General features: G+C 41.7%; 1 protein-coding gene across 1 annotated transcript in view; it reads left to right on the top strand.

Annotated features, from left to right (window-relative positions):
* Window positions 1-5,578, top strand: part of LOC108786756 (neural retina-specific leucine zipper protein-like) — a 22,647-nt gene extending 17,069 nt beyond the window's left edge. The window contains exon 3 of the mRNA XM_018556114.1: window positions 5,013-5,578. Within this exon, the coding sequence (XP_018411616.1) occupies window positions 5,013-5,390 (378 nt within the window). The 3' untranslated portion in view covers window positions 5,391-5,578. The remainder of the gene's footprint in view (window positions 1-5,012) is intronic.
* Window positions 5,579-20,172: the final 14,594 nt, after the last annotated feature.

Genomic DNA, 20,172 nt, shown 5'->3' with positions numbered 1-20,172 from the left:
CGGGCGGCGCACTGCAAAACGTGGGGGGGGGGGGGGGGTGTAAAACAGGAGCTATCTAAAGTTCTCAGTAACTTCAGCTGAATCTTGCAGCAATCAAGAGCATGTGAATATTTATTTTTTTAGACTCCATTAAAAATGGCTACAAATTACCAGTGTGATCAAACTGGAAACTATGCACAGTTCCACAGAAACTTAATGTGGTTTTATTCATAGTTGATTCCTTTTAACAAATGTAAAAAGTATACCGTAAAATAGACCTGTAATGATTAAGGGTAATGATACGTTACATTTTGTGTTTTGGGGTAGTAGTTTACTTACAAGGTAATGTTGGGCTAAGGCCCATCATTTTATATCAAAAAAGCTAAAATTGTGAAAAATATTGTATTCTGATAATTGGATACAGTTAACAAACACCTGGGCCCAAACTTTAAAATATCTGCATATTCTTAACAATCAGTAATAAAGCTTTAAAACAAGCTATTCCTGACCGCTCTAGTTGTCTACTATGAAGTAATTCATTCACAAAGATCCTCAAAGATTACAACATAGACTCAAAAGTCTGGTTTCAGCCTGTTTCTAACAGCCTAAAAAACATAATGTGCTGGATTACATTGCCAATGGCAAGCTGCCAAGACTCTACTACAGTAATACCTTGGTTTACGAGTATAATTTGTTCTGGAAGCATGCTTGTAATCCAAAGCGCTTGTATATCAAAGCGAATTTCCCCATAGGAAATAATGGAAATTCAGATGATTCGTTCCACAACCCAAAAATATTCATATAAAACCTATTACAATACTGTACTGCAATATAATATAATACTGTACAAAATATAAAGAAAAATAAACCAATTACCGGTACCTTCGTGGCTGGTGTGAGGGGGACAAGAGAGAGGAGGATTATTTTGTAGGACGACTTTCACTATCGCTAACGGAATCACTGCTATCTCGTGACTCAATGGAATCTTTTTCATTTCGTGAAACCTTAACAAGGAATCTATCCAATGTGACATTGCATTGTCGTTAAACAGACTCATCGCTCGCACTGCTACAGCCTTATTCGGGTGGTGCTTTTCTACTAAATTTTGCTCTTATTGCAAGACATTGCTTGTATATCAAGGCAACATTTTTCAGAAATGTTTGCTTGTCTTGCAAAACACTCTCAAACCAAGTTACTTGTAAACCAAGGTATTACTGTAACTTAGAAATAGTCTTTTTCAAACCTCTGCTGTGAATTTTGAAGATACATTTTTGTTCCACAATGCATATAGCTAAGGAGGTGAATGAGGGCTTGTTTTAAATTGCTCTTACTGCTTGTTTGGAATATGTAATTACTGTAGTGCACATTTTTCTGGGCACAGACCCACTTTAATTCATTTAATGGTAGTATTCAATATATAAATTCTCTTTATAAATGACTTTACATTTTGCCTCTATTTATGTGTAAACCAAGCTATCTAGCTGAAGGACAGTGACAGGGGTGGGGACAAACTATTACACTACCTGGGGTAATTACAACAGTCACCTTTAATTCATATGGCTTAATCTCCTTAAAAATTCTCAAGCAACCCTGGCAGTGTTATAATTTGTTCAGCCTCTGTCACTCACACATGTTTGCTGGACAGTTTGGTTTCCTTGTAAATGTGTAAAAAATATGTAGACATGTAAAAAAAAAGGAATTTGTATAGTGAATACTATTAGTACTTAGTAAAAAACTGAATTTAGTTACCCGAGTACAATTTTACAAATCACACTGGTAATGCCTGATTCCTGTCACTGATGACAAAACTGTGACTATTTCACAAATTGACTGAACTGCTGAGTATGAATCATCATGTTATTCTGCAATATCATTAGCTTGCTAAAATAGTGTAATACTATGGCAATACTAAAACATGAACATGTATAACTTGCATATATTCAATCATGAAGTTAAAGTTTTATTAAAGTATAATTGTCTGGGGCACAGTACTGTAAATTGTGTAATAATGGCTTATTGTACATATACAGCAAACATCGGTTTTAGGGCTCGTTCACACATCCTGCGCGGCTCCATGGTATAGTTTATGTAACACAGCAATTACTTGTTTCTCATCTTTGGAGATGGAAAGGTGATCTTTCCTTTAGACAGGCTCACAAGACTATTGTCCAGCCCAACAAAGAGGACCATGTCCTTATGGCTGAACTAGAGAGAAAGAGCAGTTTCAAAAAGTATATGGGTTAATGAGGTAAACAATACAGTAGCCTGTTCTACAATTGCTGCAGAAAAGGTAAGACATTATAATATGCTGCAATTTATAAACAGTAGTAGAAGTGCTGCAATATTTAGCTTTGGTTGAGTAAATGGTGTACTGAGCTCCCACTGGTGGTTACATGGAGTATAATCATTGGGTGAAGTTGTTTGGTTCTACCAGTTTCACAACCGGCAATGGCCATGTGCCACACCTTGGTATTGGTCACATTGCTGGACACCAGAGGGAGCCTGATGCCCTTTTTATTTATGTGCAGCTATATAATGTATACCCACATATATGCTACATATCCTGCTTATTAGTACAGCACAGTGACTACACTTTACTTCTCCTATCAGCTATTTTAAAGTCCATGGACAAGGCTCACTTAGAGTATTTTACTGTAAATAATAGAATCTCTAGGTGGTTTGCCCAGTAATTGATTTTCACGTAGTAGGTGTCCACCAAGGATGCTGATGGTTCTCTCTATCAGTGAGGCTCTCCCCTAGAAGGAGCACATAAAAATCATGTGACAAAGCAATTACATAAACATATGCAAATCCTAACTTTACTCATAGGTAAACTTCATAGTCGTAGTTTATAATGAGCTCTTGATAATATGTGATTAATTCCATTTAATTCAATCAGATTTCAGTGCCAATTGGATTGTGTGTCATGTGGCTTCAAATGTTTAAAAGAGAACTATGGGGTAACCTTTTTATCCCATAGTTCTCTTAAGGTTCACGGGAGGACATATACTAACATCCTCCCGTGACCCAAAGCTCAGTATATAGTGAGCTATTGCTCACTATATACTGAGAGTGCCGCAGCCGGGACAGATCCTGACAATGCTGTTGAGATCCACCCAGCTGTGTGAGTGACAGCGGGCTCTGTCTAGAGGCAGAGCCAGCTGTGCCCACACCCACCCCATCCATTTCTCCAGTCAGCACTGGAGGATCGGATCGGGGGAATCCCTGCAGGGAGCGGTGACTGACAGTCACCACTCTCGGCAGGTAGATGATCGGAAAGTGAGTGAGCGACGGTATGTGTTCGCTCACTTCCCGATCTATTGAGCCGACGTGTGACAGTTTTATTGTCACAGGTCAGCTCGAACTATGAGGTTGAGTGAAAATCACTCACCTCATAGTTCTCCTTTAATTCTGAATATGAAATGACATTTGAAAACATATTCAAAGTCAGTGCTTTCTTTTATGGTATGAAAAGTACTTTGAGCACCCACCTATTATTTGAAGGTTTAGTACCATCAGGAGTGCAGCTTCATATATGAACTCAAAATTCAAATTGATATAAAACTGTTTCGATCAATCAGTATGCTGCTAACCCTTCGTTGTCCAGTTACAGGCTGGAGGCAGGGAAGCACTAAAATACAATAAAGTTAGGTCACCAACATGGCTGTCTGGCAGGTCTGTAAATCTCAGTAAATCTCAAGACTATGTAGACAGAAATACAAATCATTTGGCAGGTAAAACAGCTCCCATATGTGTATTTCACCGGTGTATGTAGCTGTTTACCAAGAGTTTCATCTAACTAACAAAATATAAAAATGTTCTTTTCTGGATATGCTAAAAGGTGTATTTCCCGACTAATATCACACTAATATATGTTTTGCTTATATGAGTGTTTTTAATGAACATGAAATAAACCTGCATTAATATGGCTTGACAAACACAAACTGATATCAAAGAGTGGTAAAGCGATGGAAGAGTTTATGATCTCTCATGCCATATGTTCCAAAAGAGATAGTACAGAATTATTTATTCAGTCTGAATATCTAATTTCCTTAAAGTGTTGATAAAATATAGTATTTAGATATAATCTCTATTGTGCGTGTTCAGTGAATAATAAAGCTGGCTTACACTTTAGATCAATAAATTGACTTGGATGATGTCAGACTATAGCGTTTTTTATAGGTTTGGGCAGATATGCGTGTGATCACATTTGACAAATCCAGACAATTGTCTCCTGAACCTATCTTCTCCATCATGCACCTGGCAATATACATGGTTATATGATTACTGAACACATACAAGCTAATTCAATCATAATACATATAGATTTTCTAGCCAATGCATTCAATATAAGACTAGATACTGATCAGGCAAGTCATCCATGTATGCTATTCTAAACCTACTCTGGGTCATATTTAGCCCATGCCACTAGATAATTTCACTGTTTGCTGTAGCCCAGGAAACATCAAATAATGGTTTTATTTTCTACTCTGCGTAAGGAGCACAGCACCTTTAAAGTGATATTAAAGTCAAAAGGATTTAGGTCATTTCAAATGCTGATTAAAACACTTAAAATTAATCCTGCTCCTTGAAATGTAAAAGTGTTAGCTTCCTGTAGAATCAGCTGGTCCCCTGAGCACTGCCACATATTTTGTTTTAGGATGGCTCAATTCCCTTGCAGGATCCTTTATAGCCACCCTTGTGTGTGCTAGAAAGCTGTGTGTCTCCACAAACACACAGACACAGCAAGGCAATTCACTCCACTCCTCCCTTTTCTCCCGATCCCTCTTCCTCCCTCCTCCCTTCTCCAAGTTAGTAGATGGACAGCTGCTAGAGACTGTTCTGTCCCTTATGATCTTGTACTAAACAGGAAGTACGGGTAAATGGAGCTAAGAGAGCTAAATGCTGGGGCAAAAAGTTAAAGAAAAACTTTGGTGGACAATGTACAGTATATTTGTTTGATCTAGAATCATTATTGAAAAAGTTTGTGAGTTTAATACTATTTGCTACTTACCACTTGTCTTTTATTACAGCTGTCTCCCCTATCTGAACGTTTCTCCGATGAACAGTTGGTTGGAATGTCAGTGCGGGAGTTAAATCGCCAGCTCCGTGGTTTCAGCAAAGAGGAGGCTTTGCGGCTAAAACAACGCAGACGCACTTTGAAAAACAGAGGGTATGCCCAGTCCTGTCGGTACAAGCGGGTACAGCAGCGCCATGTCCTGGAGACCGAGAAGTGTCAGCTGTCTCGCCAGCTACAGCAACTTCAACAAGAAGTGGTTCGGGTGACCCGAGAGAGGGACGGCTGGAGAGCACGATATGAGAAACTGATGAATGCTACAGGAGGGGGCACTGGGGCAGATGTGCTGGGTACAGGGGGAGACACGGGGTCGGGAGCTGAGCTCTTCCTGTGATTTTCCAATGAAAAGACTGAAACCCAACTCTGAAGGTGTTACTCGCTTTTAGGAGACTGACCTGCCCCTGAAGATAAGATTCATATTATGCAAAGCCCCTAATGTGCATCATGTAGGCCCTGAAAAGATTTACTGCCCCTCCATTATTTTTCAGAACTCAGAAAACATGTAATTGTTTTGACTTCAACATGATACACATGTACCTTTCAATAGCTTATTATTTCATTACACCAACATGCTAATAACATCTCCTATGCCATGCTCTGTGTGTCTGCTGTACCAGAGCATGAATTCATGGAGACCTTAACCTTTACTGACCAAAGAACATTCCTCTTTTATTGAAAACCCAACTCCATATGTATATATATATATATATATATGGAGTATATGGTATATATTGCCTTCTTTGATCCTTACAGCATGTTTCAGCTCTTGAAGCATCTGTTGTACCCAAACATGCCTCTGCCTCTGGGAATCATGTCTTTGGCTGTCAGAGCCTTGCAATGTATCATGGGACTTATAGTTCCCCAAGAGCTGGGGCACCAAGGTTGCCTATCCCTGCACTGGACACAACTGCTTTGTCTAATCGGGGTTAGGCAACCTCGGCACTCCAGCTGTTGTGGAACTATTAACTCCAAGAGGTTTTGATGTACTGTGACAGGCATGACTTACAGAGGCTGGAGTGCCACGGTTGCCTACCTCTGGTCTAACCACATCTACACCTCTATGGCAACAAACAAAACAGGAAACTGCTCTATTAGCACAGGGGATTCTTCAAAAGCTGGTTATAGGCATTAGGGGCCACAAAAAGTAATGCATACTATTTACAAAGTTGATTTCACTGCCATGCAATCAGGATTGCCAAATCCTATCTTTAATTACTGACAAATCTAAGTTATAAGAGGTGCTGTGGTTAATTAAATCCAGTCAATATCTTAACATTTACCTAGCCACAATTCATGTTTAATTGCAATAGCTAAGTAATCAAAGGGATGACTTGGCAATCCTGTCTGCATTCTTGACATTTTTAGGAATGTAGATTATGTAACGCATCTACCTACTTTTGCCCATGCTGACAAATAAAACATATCAAGGACTGGCTGAGCCTGTCCATTTCCGGGGTGCTCTTCTTTCCTCTTTCTATAGCCTCTGCTCCCATCTTAGGGAGCTGAAGAAATATTCTGGTCTTTTTTTGAGGGAAACATTAAGTTATTGCATTTTTATGTGTGTGATTGTGAGTTGAAATAAAATGCAACACTTTACAGGCTGCACTCCCTGCACATAAGGGGCAAACTTAGTGTGTTACTAGGCAGACTTGGCTGTGTGTTGTGAAAAGTTTTAAGAATTGTTTTTTTTTCCTTCTCAATTATTATTATTTTGTATTCGAAAAAAATCTATAACAGAAAAAAATATCTATTTAAACATAGAAAAATAAACTATGCAGAGTTTTTACAGCAGAACTCATTGCAATTCATTTATTGTTGTTATGTGCCTGTTACTGTGCACTTGCAGTTGTTGAAGATATCAACATGGTCACTTCATTACAGTATGCCATATTTTTATGTTTGCAATTCACTAATGGTTTTAGCAGACATATCTGCTAAATTTATTGAATGTTTGTAATGTCAAATAATCAAATTTGGCCTTATTATATATGTCAGTTCACAAAAACAGTCACACAAGCTATATAGCGCTCCTTAAAATACACTATATTGTCAAAAGTATTGGGACACCCCTCCAAATCATTGGATTCAGGTGTTTCAATCACCTACATGGCCACAGGTGTATAAAAATCAAGCACCTCGGCATGCAGACACTTCTACAAACATTTGTGATAGAATGGGTCGCTCTCAGGAGCTCAGTGAATTCAAGCGTGGTACCGTGATAGGTTGTCACCTGTGCAATAAGTCCATCCGTGAAATTTCCTTACTACTAAATATACCATGGTCAACTGTTAGTGGTATTATAACAAAGTGGAAACAAGTGGGAACAACAGCAACTCAGCCATGAAGTGGTAGGCCACGTAAAATGACAGAGCGGGGTCAGCACATGCTGAAGCACACAGTGCGCAGATGTCGCCAACTGTCTGCAGATGCAATAGCTACAGACCTCCAAACTTCGTGTGACCATCAGATTGGCACAACAACAGTGCGTAGAGAGCTTCATGGAATGGGTTGCCATGGCCGAGCAGTTGCATCCAAGCCTTACATCACCAAGTGCAATGCAAAGCGTTGGATGCAGTGGTGTAAAGCATGCCGCCACTGGACTCTAGAGAAGTGGAGATGTGTTTTATGGAGTGACAAATCATGCTTCTCTGTCTGGAAATCCGATGGACGTGTCTGGGTTTGGTGGTTGCAAGGAGAATGGTACTTGCCTGACTGCATTGTGCCAAGTGTAAAGTTTGGTGGAGGGGGGATTATGGTGTGGGGTTGTTTTTCAGGGGTTGGGCTTGGCCCCTTAGTTCCAGTGAAGAGAACTCTTAAGGCATCAGCATACCAAGACATTTTGGACAATTTCATGCTCCCAACTTTGTGGGAACTGTTTGGGGATGGCCCCTTCCTATTCCAACATGACTGCGCACCAGTGCACAAAGCAAAGTCCATAAAGACATGGATGAGCGAGTTTGGGGTGGAGAAACTTGACTGGCCTGCACAGAGTCCTGACCTCAAATGAATTAGAGCGGAGACTGTGAGCCAGGCCTTCTCGTCTAACATCAGTACCTGACCTCACAAATGCACTTCTGGAAGAATGGTCAAACATTCCCATAGACACACTCCTATACCTTGTGGACGGCCTTCCCAGAAGAGTTGAAGCTTTTATAACGGCAGAGGGTGGGCCAACTCAATACTGAACCCTACGAACTAAGACTGGGATGCCATTAAAGTTTATGTGCGTGTAAAAGCAAGCGTCCCAATACTTTTGGCATTACAGTGTAGCTTGTAACTGGCATTAAAAAAGAACTATGAGGTAACCTTTTTATCCCATAGTTCTCTTTAGGTTCACGGGAGGACATATACTAATCTCCTCCCGTGGCCCAAAACTCTATATACTGAGAGCGCCGCAGCCAGAACGGATCCCGGCAAAGCTCCACTTTCTGCAGGGAGATGATAGGGAAGTGAGCAAACGACGGTATGTGTTCGCTCACTTCCCGATCAATAGAGCCAACCTGTGACAGTTTCAATGTCACAGGTCGGCTCTAACTATGTGGATGAGTGAAAATCACTCACCTCATAGTTCTCCTTTAATTGTGAGGTTCTTCGAGGTGTACATTAGGGAGAGCAGTAAATGTAGTAATTTGAGAAATATATAAAACAACCCTTCATAAAAAGTCAAGCCCCAGTCACACTTGCAAATGGGGTGGAATCGCAGAATCTCACAAATTCCTCCATGAGACTCATCCGATCTGCTGCAGGTGGGAGGCAATATACAATACAATGACAGCTGCCACCAACCATAGCAGGCCATTCGCACAGGCTGCAAACAGCTACGGGTGGTGGCATCAGTTATTGTACTGTACAGCGCCTCCCACTCGCAACAGATCTGATGGATCTAATAGAGGAATTTGTGAGACTCTGCGATCCGACCCCATTCATAGGTGTGAATGGTGCTTTGATGTGTGCAACAATGAGAAACTTAGGTGAGACAAAATGAAGACAAGGGCTACAATATACATCTTAGTGAAATAACCCTATAGTCTGGGTGGTAAAAAGTCAGGTGATCTGACATTATTATGCTTATACACACATATGTACAACTTGTTAGCATCTCTACAGGAGCATAAAACACTCAGCTCATTTACTTGTACTGCCTGCCCATGGTTCTATCCATCCCATGGATTGTGTACTGAGGGAAGATAAGGCAAGAGGGTATGCATGAGGATTTGTGTGTGTGTGGGGGATGGCAGCAACATGGTTCTGTGAACTGCGGCAAAGTGATAAAAAAAAAAAGAAAAAACAGCCTATGTATGATTTACTAATGAATAAGTTAAAGTACACAGTGGTTTAGAGATTAGCACTTTTGCCTTGCATGATCTGCAAGGAGTTTGCATGTTCTCCCTGTGCTTGCGAGGGTTTCTTCCCACACTCCAGTGCCATGCTGGTAGGAAAATTGGCTCCTATCAAAATCGGCCCTGTATGTTTGTGGGATAGGGACCTTAGATTGTAAGCTCCTTGAGGGCAGGGACTAATGTGAATGTGCACTGTGTAAAGCACTGTATGAATTGTTGGTGCTATATACAGTAAACTCTCTCTTATCCGGTATTCAACTAACCAGAACACTCATCTAACCAGAAAAAAAAATCCCTTGTGCACTCACTGTTTTGCTGATCTGCTGCATTTCCTATCCTGGAAATGATCTTGTGTCTATTTGTCTTAAAGTGTTGTTAAAGCATCATTTTTTTTCTTTTCTCCTTTAAGTAGACCCTCCTTTGCTGAGGCTGTTGCTTTTTTTCTTTTAAAGCTCCTCATTTTCTACTGGCTCCCTGCAGCGCTCTTCCCTCCCCCTCTGCACGGGTGCCACCATCGTTCTAATGGAGGCACCAGTGCACGCTCGTGCCAGCTCGTTTCCGCAGTGGCTGTGTGCGTCCATAGACACACACAGCCCTGTGGCAGGCCCCGCCCAGGCCCGGATTCCCCACAGGGCCACCGAGGCACGGCCTCGGGGCGCCAGGACGCAGAGGGGCAGCAGCGGTGTCCATGTGGGGAAGCTCCAGCCGTCGGGCGGTAAGTTGCCCTCTCTACATTCAGTCCTGCTTCGTACAAGCAGGACTAAATGTAGAGTGAGGCAGCCGATTGTTCGTTTACATGTGAACTCGGCGATGTCGCCGAGATGACATGTAAACAGTGTGCAGCCTCCTCCCCCCCTCCCCCTGCACTTACCTCTCTCCTCGCTGGCTCCGTCCTCCGGGCTCTGGCGCCGAGTCCTGCAGTGAGCGCCAGGGTTAAAAGTAACCCTGGCGCTCTGTGTAGACAGTGAGAGGGCAGAGCTGTGCTCTTCCCATCTCACCTGTCACAGGAGTTCCAGCACAGTGCTGTGCTAGAACAATTTATTGGGTGATAGCGCCGCTTCACATATTTGGATGATATCTTCTTAACTTGATTGGATGTTTGAAGAGTAAAGAGGTGCCTTACGTCATACTTTAATTATTATTATTATATAGGATTTATATAGCGCCAACAGTTTGCGCCGCTCTTTACAATATAAGGAAGACATTACAATCACAATACAATTCAAGACAAGGGGGTTTACAATCTAAAAGTAAATAAAATAATTTAGAATCAGGTTCACTTAAGGTTACATTTTTTTAAAATTGGGCTTTTAATGTTAGTTTGTGAGAATACAATGAGAGTGTGTATATAAAGGTATGTGTTTGTGTTAGTATGTATGTGTCTGTTATGTTTTCTGGACATAGTAATACAAACGAATAAGTGAAGCTATCAATCATGAATGACTGCATATGGGCTCAGTGACAATAGATGTGTGAATATTGACTGCATATAGCCACCAAAGTGCTACCCACTAAACCATGATGCTGCCTATGCAATAGTGATTGCATATGGGTACTACAACACAGCATTGGAAAATCATAAAAGCACAATTAACTCAGGCATAACAATTTCATATGTGGCATTATCCATATTATTAAGCAATATTTAACTATATTTTAGCCCCTTCATAACTCACAAATATGCTTCTTGTATACATTAGCCTATCTGCAAAAGATTATAAAAAAACAACTTCAGGGCAACCTTTACTGAAAGAAATGTGTAGGCTGATGTAACAATGGCTCCCTAGAGAGCTGCTAAGATGTTAAGTCTTTCTGCTGTTCCCCAATGGTGAAGTTGACTCCTCCTGAATTTAACCCAACATTCACTGACACACCGGTAAACTTTAACCACTTGATGACTGGAGTGTTAAACCCCTTTCCTGGCCAGGCCATTTTTCAGTATTCAGCGCTGAGGTAATTTATCTGACATTTATTCTTTTTGACAGACAGGGCTTTTTTTTGGTGGTTTTAAATCATCACTGGGTATTTTATTTTTTACTATATAAAGAAAAAAGTACCAAAAATGTAAAAAAAAATGTTTTCCCTTCGTTATGTTGTACTTTGACAATTATTCAGCCATGCAACGCCGTACCAAAATTAATTTTATATCATTTTTTGGGGGACAGATAGAGCTTTCTTTTGGCGGTATTTAATCAGCACTGAGGTTTTCATTTTTTACTATATCAATGAAAAGTTACCGAAAATTTTGAAAAATAACCTGTTTTCCCTATGCTAAGCTATGAAAAAGTGCACATAAATAATCTCTGACGGACTGACATGCTGGCACTGATGGCAATCAAGACTCTGACGGGCTGGCAGTGATGGCAATCAGAACTCTGACGGACTGACAGGCTGAGACTGATGCAATCAGGACTCTTATGGACTGTCAGGCTAGCACTGATGGCAATAAGGACTCTGACTGACTGATAGACTGGCACTGATGGCAATCAGGACTCTGAATAGACTGGCAGGCTGGCACTGTGGCAATCAGGACTCTGACTGGACTGGTAGGCTGGCACTGTGGCAATCAGAACTCTGACTGACTGAAAGGCTGGCACTGATGGCAATTGGGACTCTGACTAGACTGGCAACCCGGCACTGTGGCAACATTTCTGCTAGAATGTGCTGGATAACAAAGTATTGTTTGAACTGGTTGCCACCGTTGTCCTCTCACAAACGAACAGTGTGTGAGAGATGAGGAGAGAAGGCTGGAAACAGCAACAATGTTTCCATGTATTGATCTGCTATGATTGGTCACAGCGATCACACAGAACAGGGCTGATTTCACTGGCTCAGCACAAACTTGTTTAAACTACTGTCCTATGGACAGTATGTTTAAAATTGATTGCTCATGACCACACTTTGGGGTGCACGCAAGCTAACTATAAAAAGGAAGTGTATTTACGTGATCCCGCCGGGAGCTGACAGCTGTCCGAACATGCAGAGACAGTGGGTGGACAGCAAGTGGTTAAAGTAGGCTTTATTTCAAAAGAACAGGAAAGCCCTGTAAAGAAAGTTGTGTTTAACAGTGTGGCATTATCATGGTTAACACAATAGTGCTGATGCCCTGCCTACATCAATGGCCAGTGGAGGATGGAATATACAGTCTGCCAGCAGTGGGGCCCTTAACACTTGTGTGAGCACTTACTCTAACTGTGACAGTGTTTGTAATCCAAAGGGATTTCCCAAAGCCCTGTGTATTCTCCTATTGGCAGCTATGATTTTGATCCCAGGTCTTAAAAGGCCTTGTCTTCTTTTGAGCGAAACTGGTAAACAGGGAGGCTAGGTAATTGGTCCTTGGCCAAGAGGTGATAGTCTCTAACTTCTGGGGGGTCAGTGGCAACTCTCTTGGCAGAGGCTACATGCCATAGATAGGTGACAGACAGGTGACAGAACTGACACTGTAAAGCTTTACTCCCTCCTCATGATGTCGCTTTAACACTGTTTTCAGTCATTGCTCATGCTCTTCCAGTGTTCTTCTGAAGACAATTAGATTGTCCAGATACCACAGCATTTCTATCAAGTTAATTTCTCCCACAGTTTAATCCATCAGTCGTTGACAGGTGGCAAGGGTCCCAGTCACATCCAGTGGGCATATGAAGGTGATCTTCTCTTTGTTTTGGGGTGCATAGGGAATCTGGTGGTATCCGCTCCTCAGGTCCAGGACGCTGAACCACTTGGCCTCTGACCAACATTGAAGCGTGTCCCCTATTCTTGGGGTTCTATACTGGTCTGGGACGGTTATTTGATTTAAACTGTTGTAATCAATACACATTCTCATGGAGCCATTTTTCTTCCAGACCATCACTATGGGAAAAGAATATGTGCTTCTGGACTCTCTGATGATCCCAGTCCTCTGCTATGTGTTCTCTAGCTTGTAGGTTCCCTAACATGACCTCTCTCTGAAGGTTTGCCTTCCTGTAGGCATAAGTACTCTTTGCACAAGACCATGTCAAACTCATTCTTGGAGAACAATTCTCACCATTTCAAGAGCTGGACTGGGAGTCTATTCTTCCAGTCTGGCGATATTGGAGTATCTGCTAGATAAGATTTCCAGGGATTGCACTGAAACAGAAATTGGAATGGGGTAGCTGAATTCACCTGCCCAAGCAATGTTGTGGACTCTGACTGGGTATCACATACCTGGTGAGAGACCGATAGTTGAGGAGGTCTCTATTACTTCTCGCGTCCTGCACCCCCTGGGTTTGAGAACAGGGTGTGAAAGGACAGCAAGCAGCACGAGTGCCACAGGTGGGATCAGGAACAAGTGCAGGAAAGTCCAGGAGCGGATCAGCCAGTTCAGGAAGCAGGAACGGAGTCAAGGATAGCCGAGGATCTAAGTCAGCCGGGCAGCAAGGTACAAAATCCTGAGGCAATAAACAAGTCCAGGATACAGGCCGAGGTCAGGGGCAGGCAGCAATCAGGAGGAGTCCAAACAATCTGAGTCACAGGCAAGGTCTTCAACAGGATCACGGGCACAGGGAACAAACACACAGCTGACAGACCATCAGCACAGTGAGCAGGGCCGGCTCGTTTTCAATAGGTCATTTCCTTAATGCCTGTTGTGTCACTTCCTGTGCGCTTGCCGTTTGTGTGTCTTTGTGCGTATTTCTGATTGTGCGCGCATGCACACCGCAGCATATTTCCTTCCATTTCTATCGGGACGTTTGCATGCATGCGTGACTGTCGTCTTTACCTTATACTGGGACTCTTCCTTAGCAGCACTTTCATCAAGTCTCTCTTTCTGTCTGGGTCTGTTTCCAATAGGACATAAGGCTCCGGATGGTTCCAGCTTATTAAAATTGTGGCAGTGCATGGCAATGCCACCGTGTAATTTGGTGACACATTCACCAGGACTCTCAGCCAGAGGGGCTGATAGGTTCCAGAATATAAGCAGTTTTGCAGGGAAGAAGCTGGCCTTTCAGTTTCTTCCATGTTTTCCGGATTGAAGCTGGGATCTGGAGCTCTGGAGATTTCTACAAAGACAGCCGCACACCACAGGATCTTCAATTATAAATCCAGAATTCATTGTAATCCACAAGTGTATACCGTTGACATGCTCCCTAAAACAACAAGAGTCCTTTTTCACTGATTAGGCTTAATCATAGAGGTAAGATGAACATCGTGCAATACTACTCCTTCTGTTGGAGCTTTCTGCTCTAGGATTGCACACTGGTACACTGGCCACAGCATGGGGAGCAAACCCCCTGATTAGGAGTCACATTTAAAAGTGATGGGAGCCAGGAGTTGTCTCACCAGATGCGTATTTGCCCTACAATTAAACAGCAATTTGTGGATCCTGGGGGCCAGGAACACACTATGGCTAGCATATCGTTAACTGTTAGTGTATTCTTGGCTGTTCAACAACTAGGGGGTCAAATGACAGCTTGAACTTTAGATATCTGTCATAGAGGAAATCCTCTGCCCCAATGCCCCAGATCTTTGTAGAGCAGTGGCGTCACAAGGGGGGTGCAGGGGTGCGGCCCACCCCCGGGTGACACCATTGGAGGGGTGACACCAAAATGACTCACAGTCATTTTGGTGTCACCCCCCTCTGAAAAGTCGGAGAGAGGAGTGGACCCGGCGGCATACCTTATCCCGCCGGGTGACTGTCCCCGCCTCTCTCTGCCGGCGTCCATCACTAAGATGGCCACCGGCAGGTATCAGAATACTGTCGCGCATGCGCAGTGACGTCTCGGCCGGGTGACACTCGGTTACCGCTCCGGGTGTCACCCGGCCTCGGGATGCCCCTGTTGTAGAGGCAGGTGTTTTAGATGGTTGTGGTAGTAGTCTCGGTACAGCACCATAATCCCAAGTCTTGGGCATCTGAATCCAAAAGGGCTCTTGTGTAAATGCCCTCTACCTTTATGGAAAGGTTGATGGGTATGTTCAAACTTATACCTTAATTCCCCCATTACATTGGTGATCAGCGTAAATTCCCCCGATACATTGCTGAGTAGTGTAAAAGCCTTGTTGCATTTGTAGTCAGGGTAATCCTCCCATTTCATTGGTGAACAGTGTAAATACTCCCATTACATTGGTGATTAGTGTAAATTCCTCTGTTACATTGGTGGTCAATGTAAATTCCACCATTGCAGTGATGATCAGTGTAAATGCTCGTTGTGGTACTGGTGATCAGGGTAATCCACATCATTACATTGATGTTAAGTGTAAATGCTATGACACTGGTGGTCAGGATACAGTCCCCTGTTATATTAGTGGTCAGGTTAAATACTGCTTTTGCATTGGTGGTTAGATTAGACCATTACAATGGTCGTCATTTTGTCTATTTAAAGTGTAAGTAAAGCTAGAAAACCCCAAAATGCTGAAAGGTAGGGTTGTTCTGACATACAAATTCTGTATGTCTCTTTTGTCATAGTTGCTGCCTCTTAGCACTTGCGTGCGTGCACAGCTCAGTTCACGCGCTTAGCAAGGTTCTGTGCCGAAATGAAGCAAGAGGCTGAAGATGCTGAATGCAGAAGAAGAGTGGGTTAAGATAACTTGGTGACAGAGGAGATAGATGACAGCGAAGCGCTTGAGGGGATCGCTTGCAAATTAAGTCAGCCATAATGTGCTAATATGCTTTGCATACTAGCACGCTGTAACATACAGTACACCTCCTGGGGCCACAAAGTATATAATTTACTTTGGCGGTTTACTACCGCTTTAAATGACAGTAACTCATATTTCTGACCGCTTACTCCCTTTTTAATACATTTTAAATACATATTTTGCATTCCCATACTTTTATTGAATGAGTATCATTTTGTTTTACTGTTGGGGCATGGAAGGTTTTGGAAAAGTTTAACTAACCCTGGTGTCACTGTGGTTAAAAATCACTGCCCTTGATCATATCTTTTTATAGTACTTTATCATAAGTATATCAGAATTGAGAAAGCTGGTGGGATGACCAGTGAAACTTCTTCAAGAAAAAAAAAAAAATACAGCAAGTCCAATTGCGTTAATTTATTTTTAACAGATCTACCATGACCTGGATGAATGAGAACCTTCACAGACATATTTATCATAAGTAGATTAGTCTTCAGCTCCCTCTAGTGTGAGAATACTATATAACATCCTAACATTGCGTTCGGGCTACACATCTGAGAACAATAACATGGATTACATTAAATTCATATAAAAGAGGTTTTAATAATATTCATGTATAGCGTATGTAAAAGTTTTAAATAAAATGAAGATAATCCATATGCTTTCATTGAAATTGGGGAACATGCTAAAGACAGTTGACTGTCTGTACCTGTTTGCTGCCTTGCTGATTACAAGTGCAGGACAAACCTGCTTGGACTGTTTCTAGGTGTTCTTGTCCCCTGCATGGTTTACAGCTGCCAATACCATTGAAACTTGTCCCCCATACAACTATGACATAATTTTTCTCTATGCTTTAGAAACCAAGCACACCTTCAAACATACAAATACATGAAACATGAGGCATTAACACTTATTAAATGAGCTTGCAGCACAAAGGGAGAAATATACCTTTTGGAAAAGATGGATTTGAAGGGTGTATTTGAAGACTTGTAAAGTAAGTGATGAAAACACATGTCATGACACTCAAAAGAAAGGGATCAGTATGAGAGAAACCTTGAAGATGCTGGATAAGAGAGAACAAGTTCTTAAGTAGTGTGATGGTGTGATTGAACTTTGTATTAGAACTAGATATATTAATTTTATCTTGAGCAATATGGGGAGCCAGTTATGAGATTGACAAGGACCCAAATGATGAAACGGGAGTAGAGCTGTAGGATTTGTGTGGCAAAATTAATAATAAATTAGAGGAGGGTGTATTTATTTATTTAGTTAAGATAACTTCCAATGCTGTAAAACAGCATTGTATACTGTGGGAGGGCTACTAATATGGTTCAATGAAACCTTAAAACAACACTTAGAACAGTAATTGCAGTTCTTGCTCAGGCTATGCTGAACACAGCAAGGGTCAGGAGGTGGCCAGACGATGCTTAAATGCCCTGTAAACATGGCAGCCTGGTCTGGCAGTTAGCTAGACAGATGGAAGATCAACACTTTTTTTCATGTTTACTTTCAAAAAGAAGAAAAAAGAGAAGAAAGATTTGGGCCTTATTCACACGCAGGTTACATTGGAATCCAAATTAATAAGGTAACTAAGACCATGTGCATAGATGAAGAAGTAAAGGGGACTAAGGTCTTAGCCTAGCAGTATACCAACAGAAAGGGTAGATGATGAGGAGGAAGAAGAATAATGTTTCATTAGAGAGATAGGAAGAAATCGAGAACCATACAAATGTTGGGTTTAAAAAAAAACAATCCTATTTGGGATAATAGACTGTGATCATCAGTATCAAATGTGGCAGTCAGATCTAGTTGGTTTGCTAAAGAATGATGACCTTTAGACTTTGAATTAAGTCATTAGTTAGGCAGTTTCTGAAACCAGTAGCTAAACTAGAGACATCAGAGGTCAAAATATATTTTTTTATGATTGTTTTATGGTCGTGCACAATCAAGATAGGTAGGGGCCAGTGGAGAGTGGAAAAGAAGAGTAGGAAAAAGGATTGAGAAGAGAAGATCTAAACACAACAATATATGAACATGATGCAGCATTACCAATGTACAAAGATGAAAAAGTGGTATCTAAGTAGCATCAAAGAGCAGGGAATTAAACCTATATGCTAGTGTAGAACAAGGTTGAGCCAGAAGAAGTTCTGCTCTAAAAGGGAAAGGGGGCAGGGGGAATGGTGAGCAAGGAAGAAAGTGGGATAGATATAGAGGGGTATTAACAAAGTTGTATGGGCAAAGTGACTGATTCTCTGTAAAGCTGATCTCCAGGATAAGCAAATATTTTCTAAGACTCATGTTTCTACTTGAATTTTGGTGTGCTTTGTTTATTGCTTCCAGATCTGTACAGTAATCCAGTGTGAAACTTTGCCTGTGTGCAGGAACTTCTTGTTATAAAGTCACTGCTGCTCTCTCTCCTTGTGCAGGGCATGTGCAAATGTGCATCTACCATGTGCACTTTACTTTAAAAGCTAGCTAAAAATTGATTTATGTGGTTGCCATATTTGTTTTGCTTGTTGGATTTGGTGTGGGAACACACTGGGGGCTTCAGCTGTCATTATGATGTGGTGGGCTTCTGGTGTGTTCCTGTGCCTTTAACCACTTGCTGACCGGGGTGTTAAACCCCCTTCCTGTCCAGGTAATTTTTCAGTATTCACGCTGCAGTACTTTGACTAGCATTTACTCCGTCATGTAAAGCTGTACTGAAATGAATTTTATACCATTTTTTTAGGGACAGATAGAGCTTTCATTTGGTGGTATTTAATCAACACTGGGGTTTATATTTTTTACTATATAATGAAAAAAGTTCCAAAAAATTTGGGAAAAAAACAGTTTTCCCTACTTTATGTTATAAAATATTTACCATTACCCAATTTTTTGGTAAAATATTAAAGACAGGGTCACAACGGGTAAATAAACACCAAACATGTCGAACTTCAAAATTGCGTGTGTTCACGAAATTGCAAAAAACTACCATTCCTACAATTGGCCATAGGCGATGTTTTAAAAGCTTTTACCGCTCATCAGTTTACTGTGATCAGTGATTTATGGCCCTAAAATTATTGCTTACACTCCCAAGTTTGCGGCGATATGAAATATGTGTGGTGTAATCGTTGTTTTCGCACGTAGGCGCACCTGACACGCATTTACAATTATATGTGCAGCACGCGTGGTTGGGACTTATATTTCTTTGGGGTGTTTTTTATTTTTTTTAAAATATGAGTCTTTCATTTTTTTTTAAAACTTTTATTTATTTATTTTTTACATATAAAACAGGTCCTATTTATGCCAACAAGTCCCCTATGTGATAGATAATATACAGTGACAGGTCCTCTTTATGGAGACATCAGGGGTCTCTATAACCCTTAATGTCACCTAGGAACCCCCAAAGAAGCTGATGAAGCAGAGATCTGCTTCAACAGCTTCTTCTCTGGCTATAGCAGCCAGAGAAATTACAACTAAAGACGGAAGTGATGTAATACACATCGCTTCCACCTTTTGAGAGCGGTGGGGGAATGTTGATCTCTCCTCCGTTCTCTGTACAGGCAGCTGCTGTGCCGGTCCCGGGCTTGCATGGTGAACAGGGGATCCTGATATAACCGGCGGAGGGGGGAGGTAGCGTGGCAAAGGAGGGGGAGCCACAATGAAGGGGGGCCAACACCATATACAGTCATACAAGCAATCGGCTGGCTTTAGAGCCGGCCGAACGCTTGTATGTAACAGCCGGTACTGGCTGGTTAGTTTCCGAGCAGGATCTTGCTCGTGCGCGCACGCTAGGGGGCATGCACAAGCAGGAAAAGAATAATGTAAATGTACACCCACCCGCTGGGAAGCATCTGCCATCCGCCCATATTTTTACTATGGGTGGATGGTAACTGGTTAAAGAGGAATGGGCTACCTCCAGCCATACCATCCCCAGTATTGTCTTAGGCGCAAGATAATTTTTGCAGTCTATTTATCTATGTCCTGCAACAGAGTTTTGGCATCTTCAGTCTAAATGTCAAGTGTCCAAAACTCAACTTCACTTAAAATCTGTATATATTTTTCTTATGGCTGCTCTGTGTCTGTATTACTATAAATTTATTATTCATCCACATCAATGACTGAAAGCAGAAATTGCCCTTTGGTAGAGGGTATCGGTAGTTGAAAAAATTCTGCCGTATTCAGCTCTTAAATGAATGGGGGCCA

The sequence above is a fragment of the Nanorana parkeri genome, unplaced genomic scaffold, assembly GCF_000935625.1.
Source record: "Nanorana parkeri isolate BGI_ZX_2015 unplaced genomic scaffold, ASM93562v1 scaffold225, whole genome shotgun sequence".
Lineage (NCBI taxonomy): Eukaryota > Metazoa > Chordata > Amphibia > Anura > Dicroglossidae > Nanorana > Nanorana parkeri.
This window is presented reverse-complemented; position numbering and strand designations above follow the sequence as displayed.